This window comes from Nestor notabilis, unplaced genomic scaffold (genome assembly GCF_000696875.1).
Source record: "Nestor notabilis isolate BGI_N333 unplaced genomic scaffold, ASM69687v1 scaffold7707, whole genome shotgun sequence".
Taxonomy (NCBI): Eukaryota; Metazoa; Chordata; class Aves; order Psittaciformes; family Psittacidae; genus Nestor; species Nestor notabilis.
In genome coordinates this window covers 18,129-35,723 of record NW_009935070.1, presented here as the reverse complement: position 1 = coordinate 35,723, position 17,595 = coordinate 18,129, and the positions used below count along the sequence as shown (strand labels likewise).

General features: G+C 37.1%; 1 protein-coding gene across 1 annotated transcript in view; it reads right to left on the bottom strand.

Moving 5' to 3' along the window:
* The window catches only part of DOCK3 (dedicator of cytokinesis 3), a 146,461-nt gene extending 129,956 nt beyond the window's left edge, over window positions 1–16,505 (bottom strand). The window contains 3 exon segments of the mRNA XM_010017634.1: window positions 4,456–4,540; window positions 12,594–12,742; window positions 16,434–16,505. Of these exon segments, the coding sequence (XP_010015936.1) occupies window positions 4,456–4,540; window positions 12,594–12,742; window positions 16,434–16,505 (306 nt within the window).
* Between the last annotated feature and the right edge of the window lie 1,090 nt (window positions 16,506–17,595).

Below are 17,595 nucleotides of genomic sequence, written 5' to 3'. Positions count from 1 at the left end.
GACATGGATTTTAGACTTTGCTTAAACTTATTGCTCTGATCAGAAAATTAAGTTCTGATAAATGGTTAAAGACTTTTCTACAATTTCAGCTGACCAACACCTGTAAAGAAGCATTAATATACAGAGCTGTATCTCCAAAACAGAACTCAGAGGATAACGCTGTATTTAAAGCCTTTCATGCTAAAAGATGTTATAATCAGAAAATGGACTGCAAGACTCACTGAACCCATAACCCATTTAATCTCCAAGGGGAGATTTAAATACTAATCTAAATTGAAAAGGTTTCAGAGAGCTTTAACAACCATATCATTAATGATTCTGCTATGTCTGTTCCACACACATTCATCTTAACATTAGCATTTTAAACTGAAATATTGACATTAACACTACATGTTACTACCCATTCTCTTCATTTGCCCCCTTTTATTACATAGCCAACATCCTACTCTGACCAAACACACACACTCTGTAACAGGAACAGCGCAATCTGTTGAAAACCCTGCAGCTTCAAAAGACATAAGAGCCAAAGACAGCCCACAAAATGTATTTGGCAATATTTTTTCCAAACTATGTCACTGTCCTTCACACAGAATCAAAATAAGACCTTTTATCACAAAAGGAGAGATAATCTTCCTAATAAGACTACATCAAGAAGGTATCAGAGCCCTGAGGGAGCTGGCTCAGCTGGTCACTTTCTATTATTTATCAGCAGTCCTGACTAGCTGGGGAGGTCCCAGTTGACTGGAGATCAGCAAATGTGATGCCCATGTATGAGAAAGGCTTCTTTCTCTGTATCCACTAGACTCCTTTATGTTCTGGAAGTGAAGTGGAACTTTTAAAAACTGCTTATTCTGAACAAGTTCACAGTCATTATTACTCACTTCCTTCTTGCAAATAATTGGATTTTTTTTCTGTTCCAGCATTTTTTACGGAGAGAGAATGATCACTGGCTCCTCCTTCTCCATCACTTTTTTTAAAGTTGTAAAGTATGCTTGGCCTGTGCCAGCATTCTGGAATCAAACCCATCTTTCCAATGATTATCACTAGCATGTCTGATATGGCTTCTCTAGACATTCCAAATGAAATATGTACATAGTTCTAAATGCTCTGGAACCAATAACTACTGTATAAACTTCCCCACACACGGTTCAGGTGTGACTCCTTTTCCACAGGTATTGTTAGTGAGTTTATCCCCTTACTAGAGCTTGAGGGAAGCAAAAAGGCTGTTGAGAGCGCCATGTTATTTTCTTGCATCATGTGCTATTAGATTCCCCCAGTATAAAACCTTCTATTTTAGTTTCCCAATTACTATCTGTTTGTTTATATAGAACTGTTTCTTGATACAATTGCCAATATTTGCTTGTTATATCTTAATTTGTGCACTGCCTTTCTAACTGTTCTATTTACTCATTTATGCTATTCCATTATACTTTTCTATACTTCTCTTCTATACGTGCTCTTGGTTATCTTAATTTCCCTTCCCTTCACTCTAGCAACCAAAGTCAATGAAGAATTCTTAATTTATCCAACTTGGCCTGTTAGTGAGTATATTGTGGTTTTGTTTTGGATTTACTGAATGAGCTATCAACCCTACCTACTTCTTTCCTCCCCATCAAACTTGCTTCTCATAATATCTTATCTACCAATAATAGCTTTTATTGTTGTTGTTCCTCCTTCCTTTCCTAATGATGCCTGAATAAGTGAGCGAATCCTATCATTATCAAGTCAGTCTCAAACCATTTTCTATCTTCATTTTCTCAACTGACTTCTTACTAGGGGTTAGAACCAAAAGCACATAAATCTGTCCTCTCACTATCTTTGTTAAACAAACAAACAAACAAACGCCAGAGATTTCATGAGCTTCCTGCACAATTTGTGTCCAGTTGGTTTCCTTTTGTAGCAGAGTTCTGGGCAATTGAAGTCTCTATTTTCAAGTTTTATTACTGCTTGTTCTTACCAATCTCATTTTCTGTCTGAATAAAGAATAAGCAATTACGAGGTGATGGCAGCATTACCTCAAAACTTGGCTATTTATTTAGGAACTCATAGTAGTGTTTTTCAGATAGTTGAAAGTAATGGCTAAGATCCAGCAGTAACACAGCCAATAGTCATGTCTTACATACACCTTTGGAATTCATCCTGAAGACACATACACAAATCAATAAATTTAGATAAAAGCTGAACATATTTAATCACCAGGTTTCAACATTTCTAAATTTTGCAAATGCCTCCATTGGTATCTTGTAACCCCCTTCCCTTAAAAGTGCTACCTGAGTGTTCCTGACATTCTGCTGGACTTGTGCTGCTAAATGACAGCTTCAATCTAATGGCAACTAAGCTCTGTGGCAGAATTCTGAAAACATGTTTTCCCACAATTTCAAAAGTAATGTAAATTACAAAAAACTGTTCCATCATATTAATTTAAATCACAAACACTGTCCTAGAGAAAGGGCAATCTGGTTTCCTTCGGGAGCAAAGCAATGATTTCTGACAAATGCTGTGCATCCTGAAGCCGCTAGTACTTAGCTTCACCATGAGTAACCTGGAGAGACAGGGTCTAACAAGGCCTTAAAGCACAGCAGTTCTGACAGTGGTGAACACAGTAGTCATACAGTAGTCACAAATATACTCAGATATCAAACTGAGAGCTAAAAATCATGCTCAAATTTTAAAATGTATTTAAAATTTACCAAGAGAAGTAATGCTGAATCTAATGACTCTGTATAAAATGCCTGAATTTGCTGTCACAGACAGGAAAGCCTCACTTGTCACCTCAGCCATTGTTTTGCTAACACAAGTCTGTTTTCTAAGCTACATTTAACATTCTACAATCCTGCAAACAAGAGAGACTAATAGGGCTCTCCCAAGTACTCCTGCAAGATGATTCTACAACCTTGTTGCTCATTTGAGAAACTGCTCAGTATTTTGCCAGGAATAAGGATTCTCTTCCCAGCTTTTTGCGAAATAACAGAACCCACACAAAACCCCCCAGAACAACAAAAAACCCACTCATACCCCCCATGTCAATTTCTGCCCAATTTAAGTTAAAAAGATAACAGGTTTTCAGCTATTTTCATTCCTGAAATTGCCTTCTGGCTATGCACTAGATACAATAAGACAGCAGTGTCTTCTTGAATCTACAAGCTAAAGCAAGAAGGAAGCATGAACTGACTAATGGTCATGTCCTGATACCAGCACAGCACTGAGCAGCAAACTGTGCTGAGCACATTTTCTTCAGGACTAAGATGGGTGACATAATCAGGCTACTCTGACAATTCATTAGCTATTTGCTGCACTACAGGTATTCAGAGTAAAAGAACCCTGCAGAATGAAACAGAGTAATAAAGCAATCCTGTTAACAGCTTATCTTGCATTCTCTGAGTCATTACTAATTGAATTTTGTACTGACTTATTTCTGTACTGTATCTGAAGAAAAACTCTGCTGTCATCACACCACTCACCTCAGACTATGGCAAATCAGGAACAAACATTAACAATACTATAGAATTATGTACTTCAATATTTCTTATGTAACAATTTTTATTTCTTTCCATGAAATCCACTGTTATATGGTGCAAAAAATCCAAACCAGCAACAGTATGTTTAGCAAACATACCTTAAGGGGAAGTACATTCTGACTATCAAAACCCCCACACCTAGGGATGGACCTGCCACTCTCTAATCTTAGGTAGCTGAAAGCCAAAATCATTTTAAAATAGGAAATTAAAAGCTTACTAGAAGACAGTGACACTGAAACAGTATTTATGTAGAAAACCCACTATCTTCTTCCAGAGATATTAAGCTAAGAAATTGTATTAAAGTAACTGCTGGTTTGGTTGGTTGGTTTTTTTCTCAGGAAAGGTTTTGATTCAGTTTTCACGGAACATTCCATGCTGCTTCTCCTTTTACACTTACATCATTACCCAGAACAAAGTTAACTGTATTACACAGTCCTACTAACAAAGAAGAATCCAAATGCAGTTAAATTGTAAAATGCATCAGTGACTTTACAGATTATTGGCACTATCCACATTTCTAAAACCACCTTAACTTTCTCTGCAAAAGTTTAAAAGGATTCCCATTAGCCGTATACGATGGATCTGGTTTTTTTAAAACTTCCTTTGCAGCTTCTGAAACAATAGACTTTAAACCCAGGAAAATTGTAGGAAGAAACAACATTCAAAATTACCTTTTCCAGTTTTCATACCATGTTATTTTGTAAATTGAAATTAAAATATATATACACAGACCATTTCTGAAAGAAAGTTGGCTCATTCCTACTAAACTTTGGGTATAGAGACACTGACTGTTCTGGAGACCGGGGAGCAAATGAAGAACACATTCACCTTAGAACACTGTTCTAATCAAGAAAATATGTAGGAGTAAAGAATACACTTTCCCCCTCCTTTCCCTCCCAAAGTGAAAACTCAAAAGCATCTCCCACAGATTTCTTACCATTTTATAAAGATCCGAAACACTGATCTGATCTGAATCCACAACCTCAAAGTCCTTCCGAGGAACTAAATCTAGGCCCAGATGTCTGCAAAAGAGAAGGAAGGAACAATGGTAATTATAACACATTAGAGTGTTCACTATGATCTACTACATGTGCTTACTCAAGGCCAATGACACAAGAAATATGAAACTATTTAAATCTTTCTGCAATTATTAATCATTAAACAGCTAATCCTTCTAAATAAAAATCAAATGCAAATATCAAAAATACACTGTGAACTTGTTAATTTTTCTTCACTGACTTCAGTGGAGCTGTAGCAATTAATACTGGGTGAAACTTTTGGCCAATAGATTGGTGCAGAATCTGGAACAAGTTCATTTCATACATGGAAATGTAGCAGGCAAATAAAGTTAATACTTTGGTTTCTGCTGCATTATTTGAGTAGGTTCCTTCAATATGTAATGAAAAAGTTCTATTAGCAACCCTGTTCAAATGTGGAAATACTGCACCTTGGGAAGCTGCTTTGGAATTCCTGGTGTTCATGCAACTAAACCCCCAACTTTATTATTGTATAAACAGCTGGGTTGTTGGTTTTTTTTATAACAAACAGTAACTGCAATATCTACGAGAATTTTCAGCTGCATTTGTAACACACATACAAAAACCCCTTTTAACTAATCTGAACTGAGATCACAGTTTATACATTCAATTTGAGCCAAAATATTTTACCAAAAAAAGTATACCAGTGTAAAGAGGGTGACAAGTTAAAAGATTCTGTAGTAAAGGCGACAGTTCAGGTCACAGCTGCATGTGAGCAGTAGGCAGGATAAGGTAGTTTGCATCCAAGCAAATAAATGAACAACAATTAACAATATTATTTAATAATTGTAGAGTGCAGAACAAGGCAACCTAAAAGGCGTCAAAACCCAACTTTTGCTCCGTAGATCCTTCAGATTCTGAGGCATAAACAGTTCTAAGCATTACAGTAAAAAGCTATTCTAAACACACACATCCGGAGTAAAATTAAAGAAACACCTGAATGAACCATTTTCCTGCTTTCACCTTATGTAACTGTGATACTTCGTTTACAGATATGTTATACTGAAATTCTTTATAGCATTAAAGAAAAAAAACTCAGAAGAGGGGCCCTCATGGACCACCTTTGCACTCTTTCTGACACTGAGCATAAAGGAAAAGAAAATGTCAATTTAATTTTGTAATCAGAGAGGGAAACTTTCTGCACAAACTTGTTCCTGATGGCAAATGAAAAAAATTATTTGAAGAAACCTCTCAGGTATTGCAGAATAATTGTATGGTGCAATAAAAAGAAGCCTTCAGGAAACACAGTGTGTCTTTCTGAGCAATGAACCTAAGACAGCAGCACTGAGGGATGTGTTCTTTGTACGAAGCCCAGTTACCTCTGCTGACCACTGAGTTTCCCCATAAATTTCATTATATTCCTCCCTAATTCTTGTTGAAACTTTGTTTAATCAGGTCTTCCTTATTTAATTATATCCCTAAACCATGCAATCTCAAAAATAAAGCTCAGCCCTGGGCCACTTGCTGGCAAACAACTGTCAGGCACTACTATAACTGCCATTTAAATAGTGTACTGACAAACTGCAACTGCCGCATTCTTAGTTCTTTGCCAAAATCAATTATTATTTTCAATGGAAGAAGGAACAATTTTCCCTCTTCAAGGCAGTTTTCATGCCAGATGCTGGTTTCTAAACTATAAGGCTAAATTGTGAAAGTGATGGTTATACACCTTTCGCATGCTTTGTTTTGATTAAACCTGTCAGACACAAGTGGCCCAAGACCAGTACCTGAGAACTGCAGCTGCAAAGAGGAGAATTACAGAATTACTGTATCTGTTCGCCAAATGAAAAGATTAAAATAAGAATGCTCTAAGTAATCCTTAACCTGCAGCTGCTGTTTGAGCCTACTTATAACAGAAACATATAAATAGAAATATAAAAGAAATATAATAGAAGAAGGATGGTAAAAGCTAAAGTAGTAACTTGAGAAGAGTCACCATCAAAGTTTCTTTTAAAGAAGTTAATGCTCATCATATTCACAGAACTTTTCCTGAATCTGAAATCTAAACCACCTCCAAAATTCCCTGTCATTCCCAGGTACACACACCTACCCTGAAGTACATTCTTAAAGGAATTTCTCCTCAACATACAGATATTAACAAATTATTTCCTAATAACATTATCAAGCTCGCTTTTAAGTGCATTACATTTCCAATGCAGTTACAAAGCACTATTAAAGCTTTACAGAAAAAGCTGCCAAAGCTAAGCATGGCCTGATACTGTTCTATTCTCCTAATTTCAACTGTCTAGAGAACTGAGGTCAAACAGTGGCTGGACTCATTACTCAATTCATGACAAAGGTATTATCTTCTGCTTAATAATGTTCAACACAACTGCAGTGGCATCCCTGTGAAACTTATCCGATATCCTATTTTTAGTTAAATCCCTTAACACCATGGATTTTCAGCCCAGAAGATTCTCATTCTCTAATACTATGTTAATCCTGCACATTACTTGCTCCCAGCAAATAAAGGTGCCTTGTGCTTTAGTACTAACATGCTGCCATTTATTGTGCAGGTGGAAGTCTGGGTTTATGCTCTTCATTTGTATCAGTTATTTGTTGCCTGCAAAGGACTGACAACGTAACGCTTGACATGTGAACGCTAGGTAGTGGCCCACTTTCACTCTCCAGTATCAAACACTGTGGGAATATAAGAGCACCCAGCTGCCAAGCAGTATTTCTCCACAACATAGCATGCATAAAAATTAGATAATGTGCTGGTTTGTTTATTTGACAGTTCCTCTCTCCACAATACTTTCTTTTACAAGCAAATTCATGTGCTTTTTGTTCTGCTTTAACATTGAACTGCCTTTCAACTATATTTCCCAAGCATACCTACAGAACAGCCCCAAAGCCTATCAATTAGCTCTTGATAGCATATGCCTGGGATAACTCCAGCTGAAATTTAGATATTCCTCCTCTTCTACATAGAAGTCTTGAGAATTTTCCTCTTTGGAGAAAAAAGGAATTAAAAGTCCCCCACGCACTGACTCTAGGTATCTCACAAGTAATAGGTAAACAGGCTGATAAACAAAAATAGCATGTTTAATATTGAAAAGGATGAACATCAGACTACTTCAGGTTGACTGGGCTTCTAGAGAAAGTCAACTTAGTTTTAACAGTAATTTCAAAGAACAATCCTAATTTACAATCTTTTAATTTCTTTATAATACAAATTTAGAATTCCTAAAACCCCAAGACATAACAACTCTTCCTAGAAGAATTTTGCAGAAATAAGTCATTTGACTAAAAAATGTCTTTAAGATGCACATCCAATCTTGAGGAACAGATTGGGAGAACTCATCACATCTCTAGAGCGTGCAAGATCTCATCCCCTTTGCTCCAAAAATGTGCACTTTACCTTGACTCTTTTCAGCTTTAACATTACAGCCACCCGTTTTCCTTGTACTCCTTCTCTCACTGTATCAAAGCCTCATTTAATATCATTCATATTTCTCTTACACAAACACATTTCTAAAGGTGATGAAGGGAAAGGAAATGATCCTGACAGTGATTCCCATAAATTATGTGCAGACTTCAAAAAAAGACTTTGAAGGCAATACCATGAAAAATGAAATAGATTAAAAACATGTTTGTGAAAGTTTTCTGTGCAAATACAACTTATTTGCCAGAATCAAGTTATTTAAAGTTATACTTAAAAACTGCAGGGGCTGTAATCTGCAAAGAAATTAGTAAAGCACTGATGTAATGCTACACAGGAAATTATTTCTTAACATGAAGCTGATGAGATGAAGGTAAGTAATCTTAGTGAGGAATTGATTAAAGGAAATGGCAGCAAATATATCTGAGCATGGAAGTATCAGACCACAGCGAGAGGTTATTAAGGCTTCCCTCAAAGACTGATATCCAAAAGTTTCTTACAGTTTTAATCCTTAGTCAATCATTACTACAAGTATATTCAGGAGAGGGAAAAAAATACATATTTAGAGAGAAATGGCAACTATTCTTCCTGCAATCTTCTTAAGGGCATTTCATTATGGTCATTTAAATCATTCACTCCTTTATATCACCTGCAACAACAGCAACTACTGTAATAAGAAATACTTTAACTCTCAAACTGATTTCCAGATATTACGATCTCATATGTACATTTAATACGTATCTCCAAATGCACTTTATGAACTTTAAGCTAATAGCTGCAACACTGCTAGGAAGTGATTACTGTTCCTTTTATGTCAATTAAAAAAAAAAAAAATGACACTAGGGTATGTCAGTCAAAGTCCAAAAATAATCTTCGAAGGATGTGAGCACTGAAATTTAGGACATTTTGAATTTTAAGAACTATGCTTACTGCACTGGATCACACTATTCCCTCTACAGTGTAATGTATGTCAGTAGCCAGTAGGTACTAACATTGCAACTGCCACTGGCTTTGTGACTGCAATTTTGAGGGAAGAGAAAGTCCATGACCTTTAAAACAGTGTTTCATTTTATTTGTATGACAGTGTGAAAGATTTCTAACTTACACACACACACTACTCTTCCTTTTCAACATTCATTTGTAACTTTCAGCTCTCTGTGGATCTTTCTGTGCAGAATTTATGGCAACTATTTGGAAGATTTCTTTTAATGCAATGACTATAAAAACATTTTATGTGAAAAAGAATAACCTTTGACTAAAGAGTAACAGAAGCCTACAAACTCGTCTTGTTCATGGCTTTTATCTCTCAAAAATCTCAAACTATTGGTGGCTCCCCTTTTCCCTATTTTCCCTACTCTGGTTCTGAGCCTGAACAGAGTATCTATCCCTCATTTATAGGGAAGAAGTGTCTTCCCTCAGTGTAAGAGAGAAATTGATTGTGCTCAGAAACCTGGATGCTTTCTGTTAATCTCCTGACAGGCTTTATACTAATCTGAAAGAATCAATCCTGAAGATAATTTAAGATGACCTCTGATTTTTATATTAGTCTGAAGAAATCTCATCTGCCTTTTTGGTAAGTAAGATAAGCACATGCTGCTGTGATAATTTTTTGCACTGGAGCAGAACCAGAGGATTCACATTTCAAACAGAAGCTCTGTAAGAGAGATTCCTTCATCTGTTTTTTATGCCAAAGACTCTAGAATGAAACAGCTCTTTTAATATAAAACTTTAATTCTGGCTTCCCATTCTAATCACTATTAAAAGTCAAAAAACTTGACATTCATTAAACAAAGCCCCACAGAAAGAATTCAAAATCAAGTTTCTATTTCACTTACAATACGATTTAAAATGAGATGAAGCACTGCAGATTTAACTTCATAACATGATTTAAAATAAGATGATTAATTGCAGAATTCAGCTTCATGTTTGTTCCCTGCTCTACAACTCTCCCCTTGTTATTTACAGACCATTGGACAATTCCAATAGCATTTCAGACTTGAACAGATCAATAGCCTAATAAACTGCATCCAAAGGAAACATTTTTAAAAACACAAGTATTTGTAACATTCTGTATAAAACCTGGCAAGATTTCTAGGAAAAAAGACAGCATCTGAGATTTCAGCTGTGCAAAAATACACAGAAGGATGTTTAAAATTGAAAGTCTAAACCCACTAAGATGCTTATCTGAACATCGTGAATTCTGCTCTTCTGAACAGTGACGACACTCACTGTATGCACACAAAAACAAGCCGAGTGTGGGTAACTGGAAAAAGTAACCAAGCATCACAAAAAGGATGCATCCAGGATCATATTTTTGTCTTGGGGAGAAAAACATGTAAGCAACAGAAAATTAAATTGTTACAGTAAGTGGAAAACAGTATTGCATTATAAGAATGACTAACGACAATACAAAATGTTAGCAGCAATAACTGTAAAATAAGTTCCATTTCTACACTTCTAATAGACCAAACTACAGAGCAAAACCTCTTAGACTAAGTATATTCCCTGTAGTAGTTCTGAAAATAGTCTGATTTCTTTCACAAAAAATTATTTAACTACTAATCCAAAGAGTGTATCTGTCTCTTGATCTCCACCAACCCCTACAAGAACACAATGAATGACTACCAGAACTACTGCCAGTGTGTTTTAGGGAAAATGATACCAGCTCAGCAAAAGGAAAAAAACCTAAGTGCTGGTGACAGGAAGTGTGAATTTCATGTCCTTCCCAAACAATGCAATGCACCAATGATCAAGGTCAGGAAAAAAGTAACTTTACACTAGATAAGCATAAATGCTACACATTGGATGTGTAAGATCACTGTTTCCTGAAAGTTACTTGGTCATGGAATGTCTCCATTAGATTGTATTAGCTTGAATAATTACAGACCTGCTCAAACTGCATGGATTTAAGTGTCTCAGTTAACATTAAGGCACATTAGTAACAACATTTTTCATTTATTTTATTTGCAGATCTCAAGTATATCAGCAATCAACATTCTTTTATTACATTATTTGAGAATGGGCAGTACTATGTGAATATGTATATGAAAATCATTAGGGATTTTTTTAAAAGATTAAGCCGAGTGGCCATGAGTTTTATGATAAACTCAAGAGAAGAGAGGTACAAGAAAGTGCCAGGATCTCCCAGAAATTCCACAGAAAAGAGTGATTTTGCAGAAAGACCTTCCAAAATCCCAGACTGCATGGTGCACAGATTTCATTAAATACCTTTCCAGTCATATACCTTTCTATGCAGTTCCTTTATTAATACCCTCTTCTGTTGAAGCATGCATCTCTGATAGCATACCCTTTTTCTCTAGGGAGGTGAGTACCTGTTTTTATGTAGTAAGAAACGCAAATATATTTTCCTAAATAAGCATCCTAAGCAGATTAATTTAATCACATATTTATACTTACTGTTTTCACTGATGCTTCTCCATAATTGTCATGTATTAGATTTACCTTTATAGGTTTAATATACTTTGTATTTAATGATTTTACATGAATAAAGATGTCTATAGTCACCTCACCGAACAACCTATTTTCTTCATTGCTGCACCCATATATACTCCCATCTTTTCTTCTTCTAACATTTTTGCAGCTTCTTGATACTGATTTTATCTATACAGTCTTTGAGTAAAAACATCTAGGCATAACGTTCAAAAATGGTCTCTTGGTTCCCATTTACTCTACTGGGAATGATAATGGAAAATATCTGTAACTTGGCACTACAGAACAATAACTCAATGCAATCTATTAGTCTATGTCTTTCGGAGCTCGCTTTCAACATGAGAGAAATGAAATGTAGCATGGGGGCTAGTTAAATCTTGAATTTATTCAAGTATGTCTCTTGGAGGGAGTCCTGAAGTAGGTGACTAAAGATATGTTAGTGAAAAACACCTGACTTTCTTCCTTAGCTGTTAACATCCAGAATTCCTCCCCATATGTTAATTAGCACTAGTCCTCCTCCTAGCTGAAAAGCAACACCTGAGGAGGGCGAGATTTCCTTTGAAAAGGATTATGCATTTTATACAAAACTTACCTGTCTGATAACATATTCTCAGAACAAAATCAACTCTGGTGAAGGGCTAGTTTTTGTCCAATGGCCATTTATTACCATTTCAGCTTTTATCTGAATTGCGGACTTCTTTGGCCCTAAAAAAGCCTCTCAGCAAATTCACTGTGGAACTGACCAAGGAGAGCCTAAACCTCTGAGAAATTACTTTATCTAAAATAAAGTCTAAATATCACACCCCCAGCTCCAATGCCACTGCTGACAGAGAGGTTCTCTTATTGCACCAACTATGAAAACACTTCAATTGAAAAAATGTGGATTTAGTATCTATGAAGACATCCTCACGGGCCTAATATTCACTATATACATACAAAATATGTAAAGTGACCTAACACTTTTAGAACTGCAGAGAGCCTTGGAAAAGGTCTACTAATACGCAAACAGCTCATTTTATACTAACAGTAGAAGAACTAAGCAATAATCTCATTGTAAATGTTATATTTGATTTCCAAATACTCAAAAGTTCTTGTGTACAAATACTAGTGGAAGATAAAAGCTGTTGGCTGTTTTGCTTATATGTTTTATAGAAGCTATTTCAAAACAATCACAACAAACAGTACCCAGCTGGTACCTGTACTTACTCATTGCCCCAGTCCAGCCTCACTGTGAGGTGTCTCTTGACCTCTCGCACCTGATCCTGTGTCAAGTGACCTGACAGCAGCTGTCTACGTAGGTCAATGAGTTCATTCATCACATGCCGCAGTTTGTAGAAAAGATCTACCTTATGTTTCTGTAAAGGCATATTTTTGGGAGGAGAGGGGAAGAGAGTGAGAGAGAGATAAAGGAGGGTGGGGGAGGAGGGGAGAGAAAGAGGGAGGGAGAGATTAGTAAGTTTGGAAAGAGAAAAAGTGTAAGAAAGACAAAGAGAGATAAAGAGAGAGATTAATAAGTTACCAAACTTTCATTTATTACCCTACAGGAACATTAATTGAGTTTGTACAAGCTTTAAAATATTTCTATCAAAAAGTAGTGCTAACTGATGCTATTTTACCTGAGTAACTTTGTATTTCTAAAAATGTAGGCTCAGTCTGCTAAGGGGTCCATTTTCTGACAGAACCTAATGCTGTTGATAAGAGGATTTATTATGTACAGCAGGGATCATTTATTCCAATCATATAATAAATCCAAAGTTTGAGATTTAAAGTAATAGAGAGGAGAAAAAGTTCGTTTTCTGTCAGTCACCAACATCATGGCTCTGAACAGTAGCAACAGTGATTCACCACAGAAGAAAACCACTCCTAATATTTTTTATATTACGATTACTAAGATTGGCCTAGGTATCTATGTTGGGGGTGGGGAGATATGAATAGTCCTTATCTGCACTTTAATACACACTAAAGCAATTGATGATAAAATCCACCTGCAAAACTGCTTTAGAAGAGGAATATTACCATAGAGAGTACAAAAAAAACCAAACAATCCAAACCAAAAAAACACACCCCACCACAATCATCAGGAAAAAAAATAAAGTCTAACACACCACCACAATCCTTCCTAAAAGAACTACTATTCTTTAGTATTCTTCAAGTATGAGTGTGAAAAAAAAAGGGGGATGGAGGGGGAAGCAAAACCAAACTCTCCATGTCCAGCCAGAAGTTTAAATACTTTTTGCCCCTGCAGGAAACAGACATATGGGAAGCCCACAAAAAGGAAAGTTGGAGGCTAACACCAAGGCACCCTAAGGTAAGGAAGTGTGTCCAAACTATTCCAATATCTGCTAGATAAGAACTGTGTGTTAAGGTAGCTCTTGTCTACATGGCCATGTCTCAAACTCTATAAAATTGCCAACATGCGATGAATGAGGATCCCAAGAAGAAGTAGAAAAAGAAAACCTCCTTTTACAGCAGAATGCTGGTTTTAAACAAATAAGCACCATTCCCGCTTGTATACAAAGACTGAAATGTCTGAATCTCACATGGGAAAACACTGACTGGGAGAACTGAAAGTGAGGCTTTAAGTCAGCACTGTCCTGATCGCATTTCTGCTTGTAAATGAGTGCTTTATAAAAGGTCTCTAAATAAAGATACCTGTGCTTATAAACAAGATCAGACAGAATAACATCACAAAGAAAAACAGAAGTGTTTTCTACTGCAACAAATTATTAGAAAAAATGTTTTTCACTTGTTTTACCAAGAATAGGTAAGATGAGACAAAATTCCATCTACTTGAGTTTGTTTTCCTTAGAGACCACTAGGTTTGCATGACTTAGGAAAACAGATTTCAGTGCAATGCATTTTGATCAGCAATTTGTGAATTTCTCTGAACCTGATTACACATCTGTTTTGCCGAAGCAGGTTAAGCACAGATGGGATTATTTGGTGTTCTTATCAAATAATTCTGAGATGAAAAGATGCAAAAACTTTCAACTACGCATCAACGTTGCTTCTGGTCCTGCCTGAAAAATGAAATACAAACACCAGATCTAACAGAAAGACACACATGTCCAGGGCTGAAAACACATATTGTAGGAAGATAATAATGCATAGCTATAAATATAAAATTACTAGATTTGTGGTTAGGTCTTATCACTAGCTGTGGTCCAAAGTAAATCCTATATAAGCTGAAGACAGGAAATGTCCACTGTAATACATTATTAATGTGAACAATAGGTTATAACTTCTTATACAAGATGAAGACAGTGGAGTTTGTGACTATCAAATAAGCAAATTCAGTCTATTGGGTCTATCAGTAAACCAGTTGGCAATGAAATGAATCAGCACAAAAAACATCATATTCAGACTTCCTAAATAAAACTGCTGAAAGAGCTACTCCCTCACTTTTGTACCGACAGTTCAAGGCTATCAGTGCACTCAAGTCCAGAACACTATGCTTTTAAATTACTGTATGTTCTGGAGTTATTTTTACACTTTTTTTTACGTAAGTAGCAGAAGTACTTACTTTAAATACAAATACATGAGAAATGAGCTTACAGAACACAGTTTTGTAAAAGCTGGTCACATTAGGTCCTATGCAGTGATTAAAAAAGAAAACCCCTCAAACTCAACCATCTTTCAAACCTCAAATACCTCTTGTGTTCCAATATGCCCGTTTCAGTTTTAGTTCTCAGATTTATTCTTCAAAAAATATTTCACCTGCTTTAAACAAAATGAACAAGTGCTGATATACAGAGAGCTAAACATATGGTGTACTTTTCATACAAGGTCCCCTATAAGGAAGGACGAGGTATCAGAGTTGAAAGCAGGGAAGCTGTAGCTGTGATCTCAGGCAAACCATTATGAAGTGAACCACAGATGCAAAATCCATTAAAGTGAAGGAAAATACTTGTATGAAAAGAGCTAGAACAGAGTTAAATGTAGCTTAAGTCCAGGCTAAAAGGGTTTGAAGCAGTCAAAAAGCAGTTTATAACACCCCTGCTCACATCACAAGACTCTAGGGACTAATAAACTAAATTGCTGGAGGGGGGGAAGATGCACATATTTTAATGACTTTAGTCAGAGTAGCACCATAAACAAACTCAAAACTTTATCATCTTGTAAGTGGCTAAGTAAAAAAATGCCACTCAATCTGGTATGTAAGTGTGCATTGTCTTTTACAGCCAACTTCCCTACAACCTATAACCTCACATTTTTCATCTAGTTTTATCACAAGCTACTAAGCAAGGAGCACTTGATCAGTCCATCCAGAATGATCTGCTGTGCACATTTATGAACATACTTGGCAAATGCTTCACATCCAGAATATAAAAGTATTTATGGAAAAACTTTTGTAGTAACAATGAAGGTGTGTCAGGGATAAAGCATGCGGATAGTCCTAATGAACTGGGGACTCTCTTCTCACAAGCAGCACATGTCTGTCCTTGAGCACATCTTGTTGCCTTATTTTAGTATCCCCAGATATAAAATCATTTGCTGTATTGCTTTGATCTGTTACTACTAACAAGTTACACTTATCAACACTTGGATAATCTTCATATTTACAGCTACACATCAAAAGGCAGAGTTCTGGCAGCAGGGTTTTTTCCTTCTAATGACTCCATACTAACTCTGTAGAGATCAGGTCAGAAGATGGTTCTGGGGTTGTGGAGGGTTGACTTTGACACTTGCCAGGACCCTCCTCTGCTCCCCAGCTGCTCTCACTCCCCCTCTTCAACAGACCAGGCAGGGAAGAGTTAAACTGAAAACATCAATGGGATGTGATAAAGACAGACCACTTACCAGTGATCATCCCAGCAAAACATTCACTTGACAAAAAATCATTTTATTGCCAATTAAAATAGAGTTTGGTGGTGAGAAACAAAGATGACCCCCCCCCCCAAAGGCCCTTTTCCCCAAGTCCCACGCCCTTCCTCCTCACACTTTTCCCCTGCTCCAGCTGGGTTCTGCCCCTGGGCTGCAGTACTTCAGGACAAACCTGCTCAGCTCGCCCCTTCCCTCAGAGCACAACCACATACGCCTGTTCACCTCCTCCTGCTCTGACCGCGTGCTCACGAGGCTGTTCCTCACTCGTTTTCTCCTCACCCTCGCTGCCCCCATGGCCGTTTGCTGTTTCTTAACCCTGCTCTCCCCGAGGCGCTGCCAGCTCTGCCAACGGGCTCAGCTGTGCGCTGCGGCGGGCCTGTGGTGGAACCGGCTGGAACCGACCGGAACCGGTCTCTTCCCGCAGAGACACGGCGCACCCCTGGGCACGGCCCCCGCGCGGGGGATGCGGGTTACGGGGAAGCACAAAACCAACCCGCTCTCTCACCACCACAAAGCTGCTTCCTGCCAGCACAGCGCCGTCAGCTCCCGCTTCGCGCCTGCGGTGGCTCTGAAATACTAAAGCGGCCTTTGCCCTTCTCTGAAGAAATACCACATCGTATGAAAATATATGGAACGCTGTCTTATGGAGGATAACCTATTTATAGTCATTTTGTCACCATGACTTCATTTAGCACTACTATAAAGAAGTCAGGATTTTGGCTCTCTCGGGAGCAGTCTCATAAGAAATTTCCTATAGCACTGCCTTAGGCTGTAAGGGTGGAGAGGGACACCAAAAATTACTTTTTTTATAAAAGCAAGCGAGTAGCTTTTCCCAGGTTCCTTGTTATGGATTTCAGTACCTAAATTAGATATTAAAGCCTGCAAGCATCAAGAGCACATGAAAGGAAATGCTAAAGCTGAAAACACTGAACTCGACCCTTTATTTTCAGTTTTGTCTCAATTTTTTAATTAAGCAAATTATTTTATAGTAAAGCTCTGATGGAATTCATAGATTTGTGTAGTATTTATAGCTGAATTTTACCACAAATCTCTACTATAATTACCATGCAAACCTTAAACAGTACCAATCAAATTAGACAGTATTTAAGTGCCTGTTGATGAATAAAGATCAGACTTTACAGGTCAATACAAGGATGTCTCAAATAGGGAAAGGAATTGAAGTAAAACTTGTGGGAAGATGTGGATAGTGCACAGGTATCCAGACTGCCACTCACAGAAAAGCAAAGCAATTTGAGTATGCAATTAATACTTGCACATATTCTTGCAGTCCATGTGTGTGCCTAGACATCTCGTCCTGTTTTATTATAGGACTAAAATGGACTTCACTAACAGTTAAAAATACAGAACAGGAAAAAGCAAGATC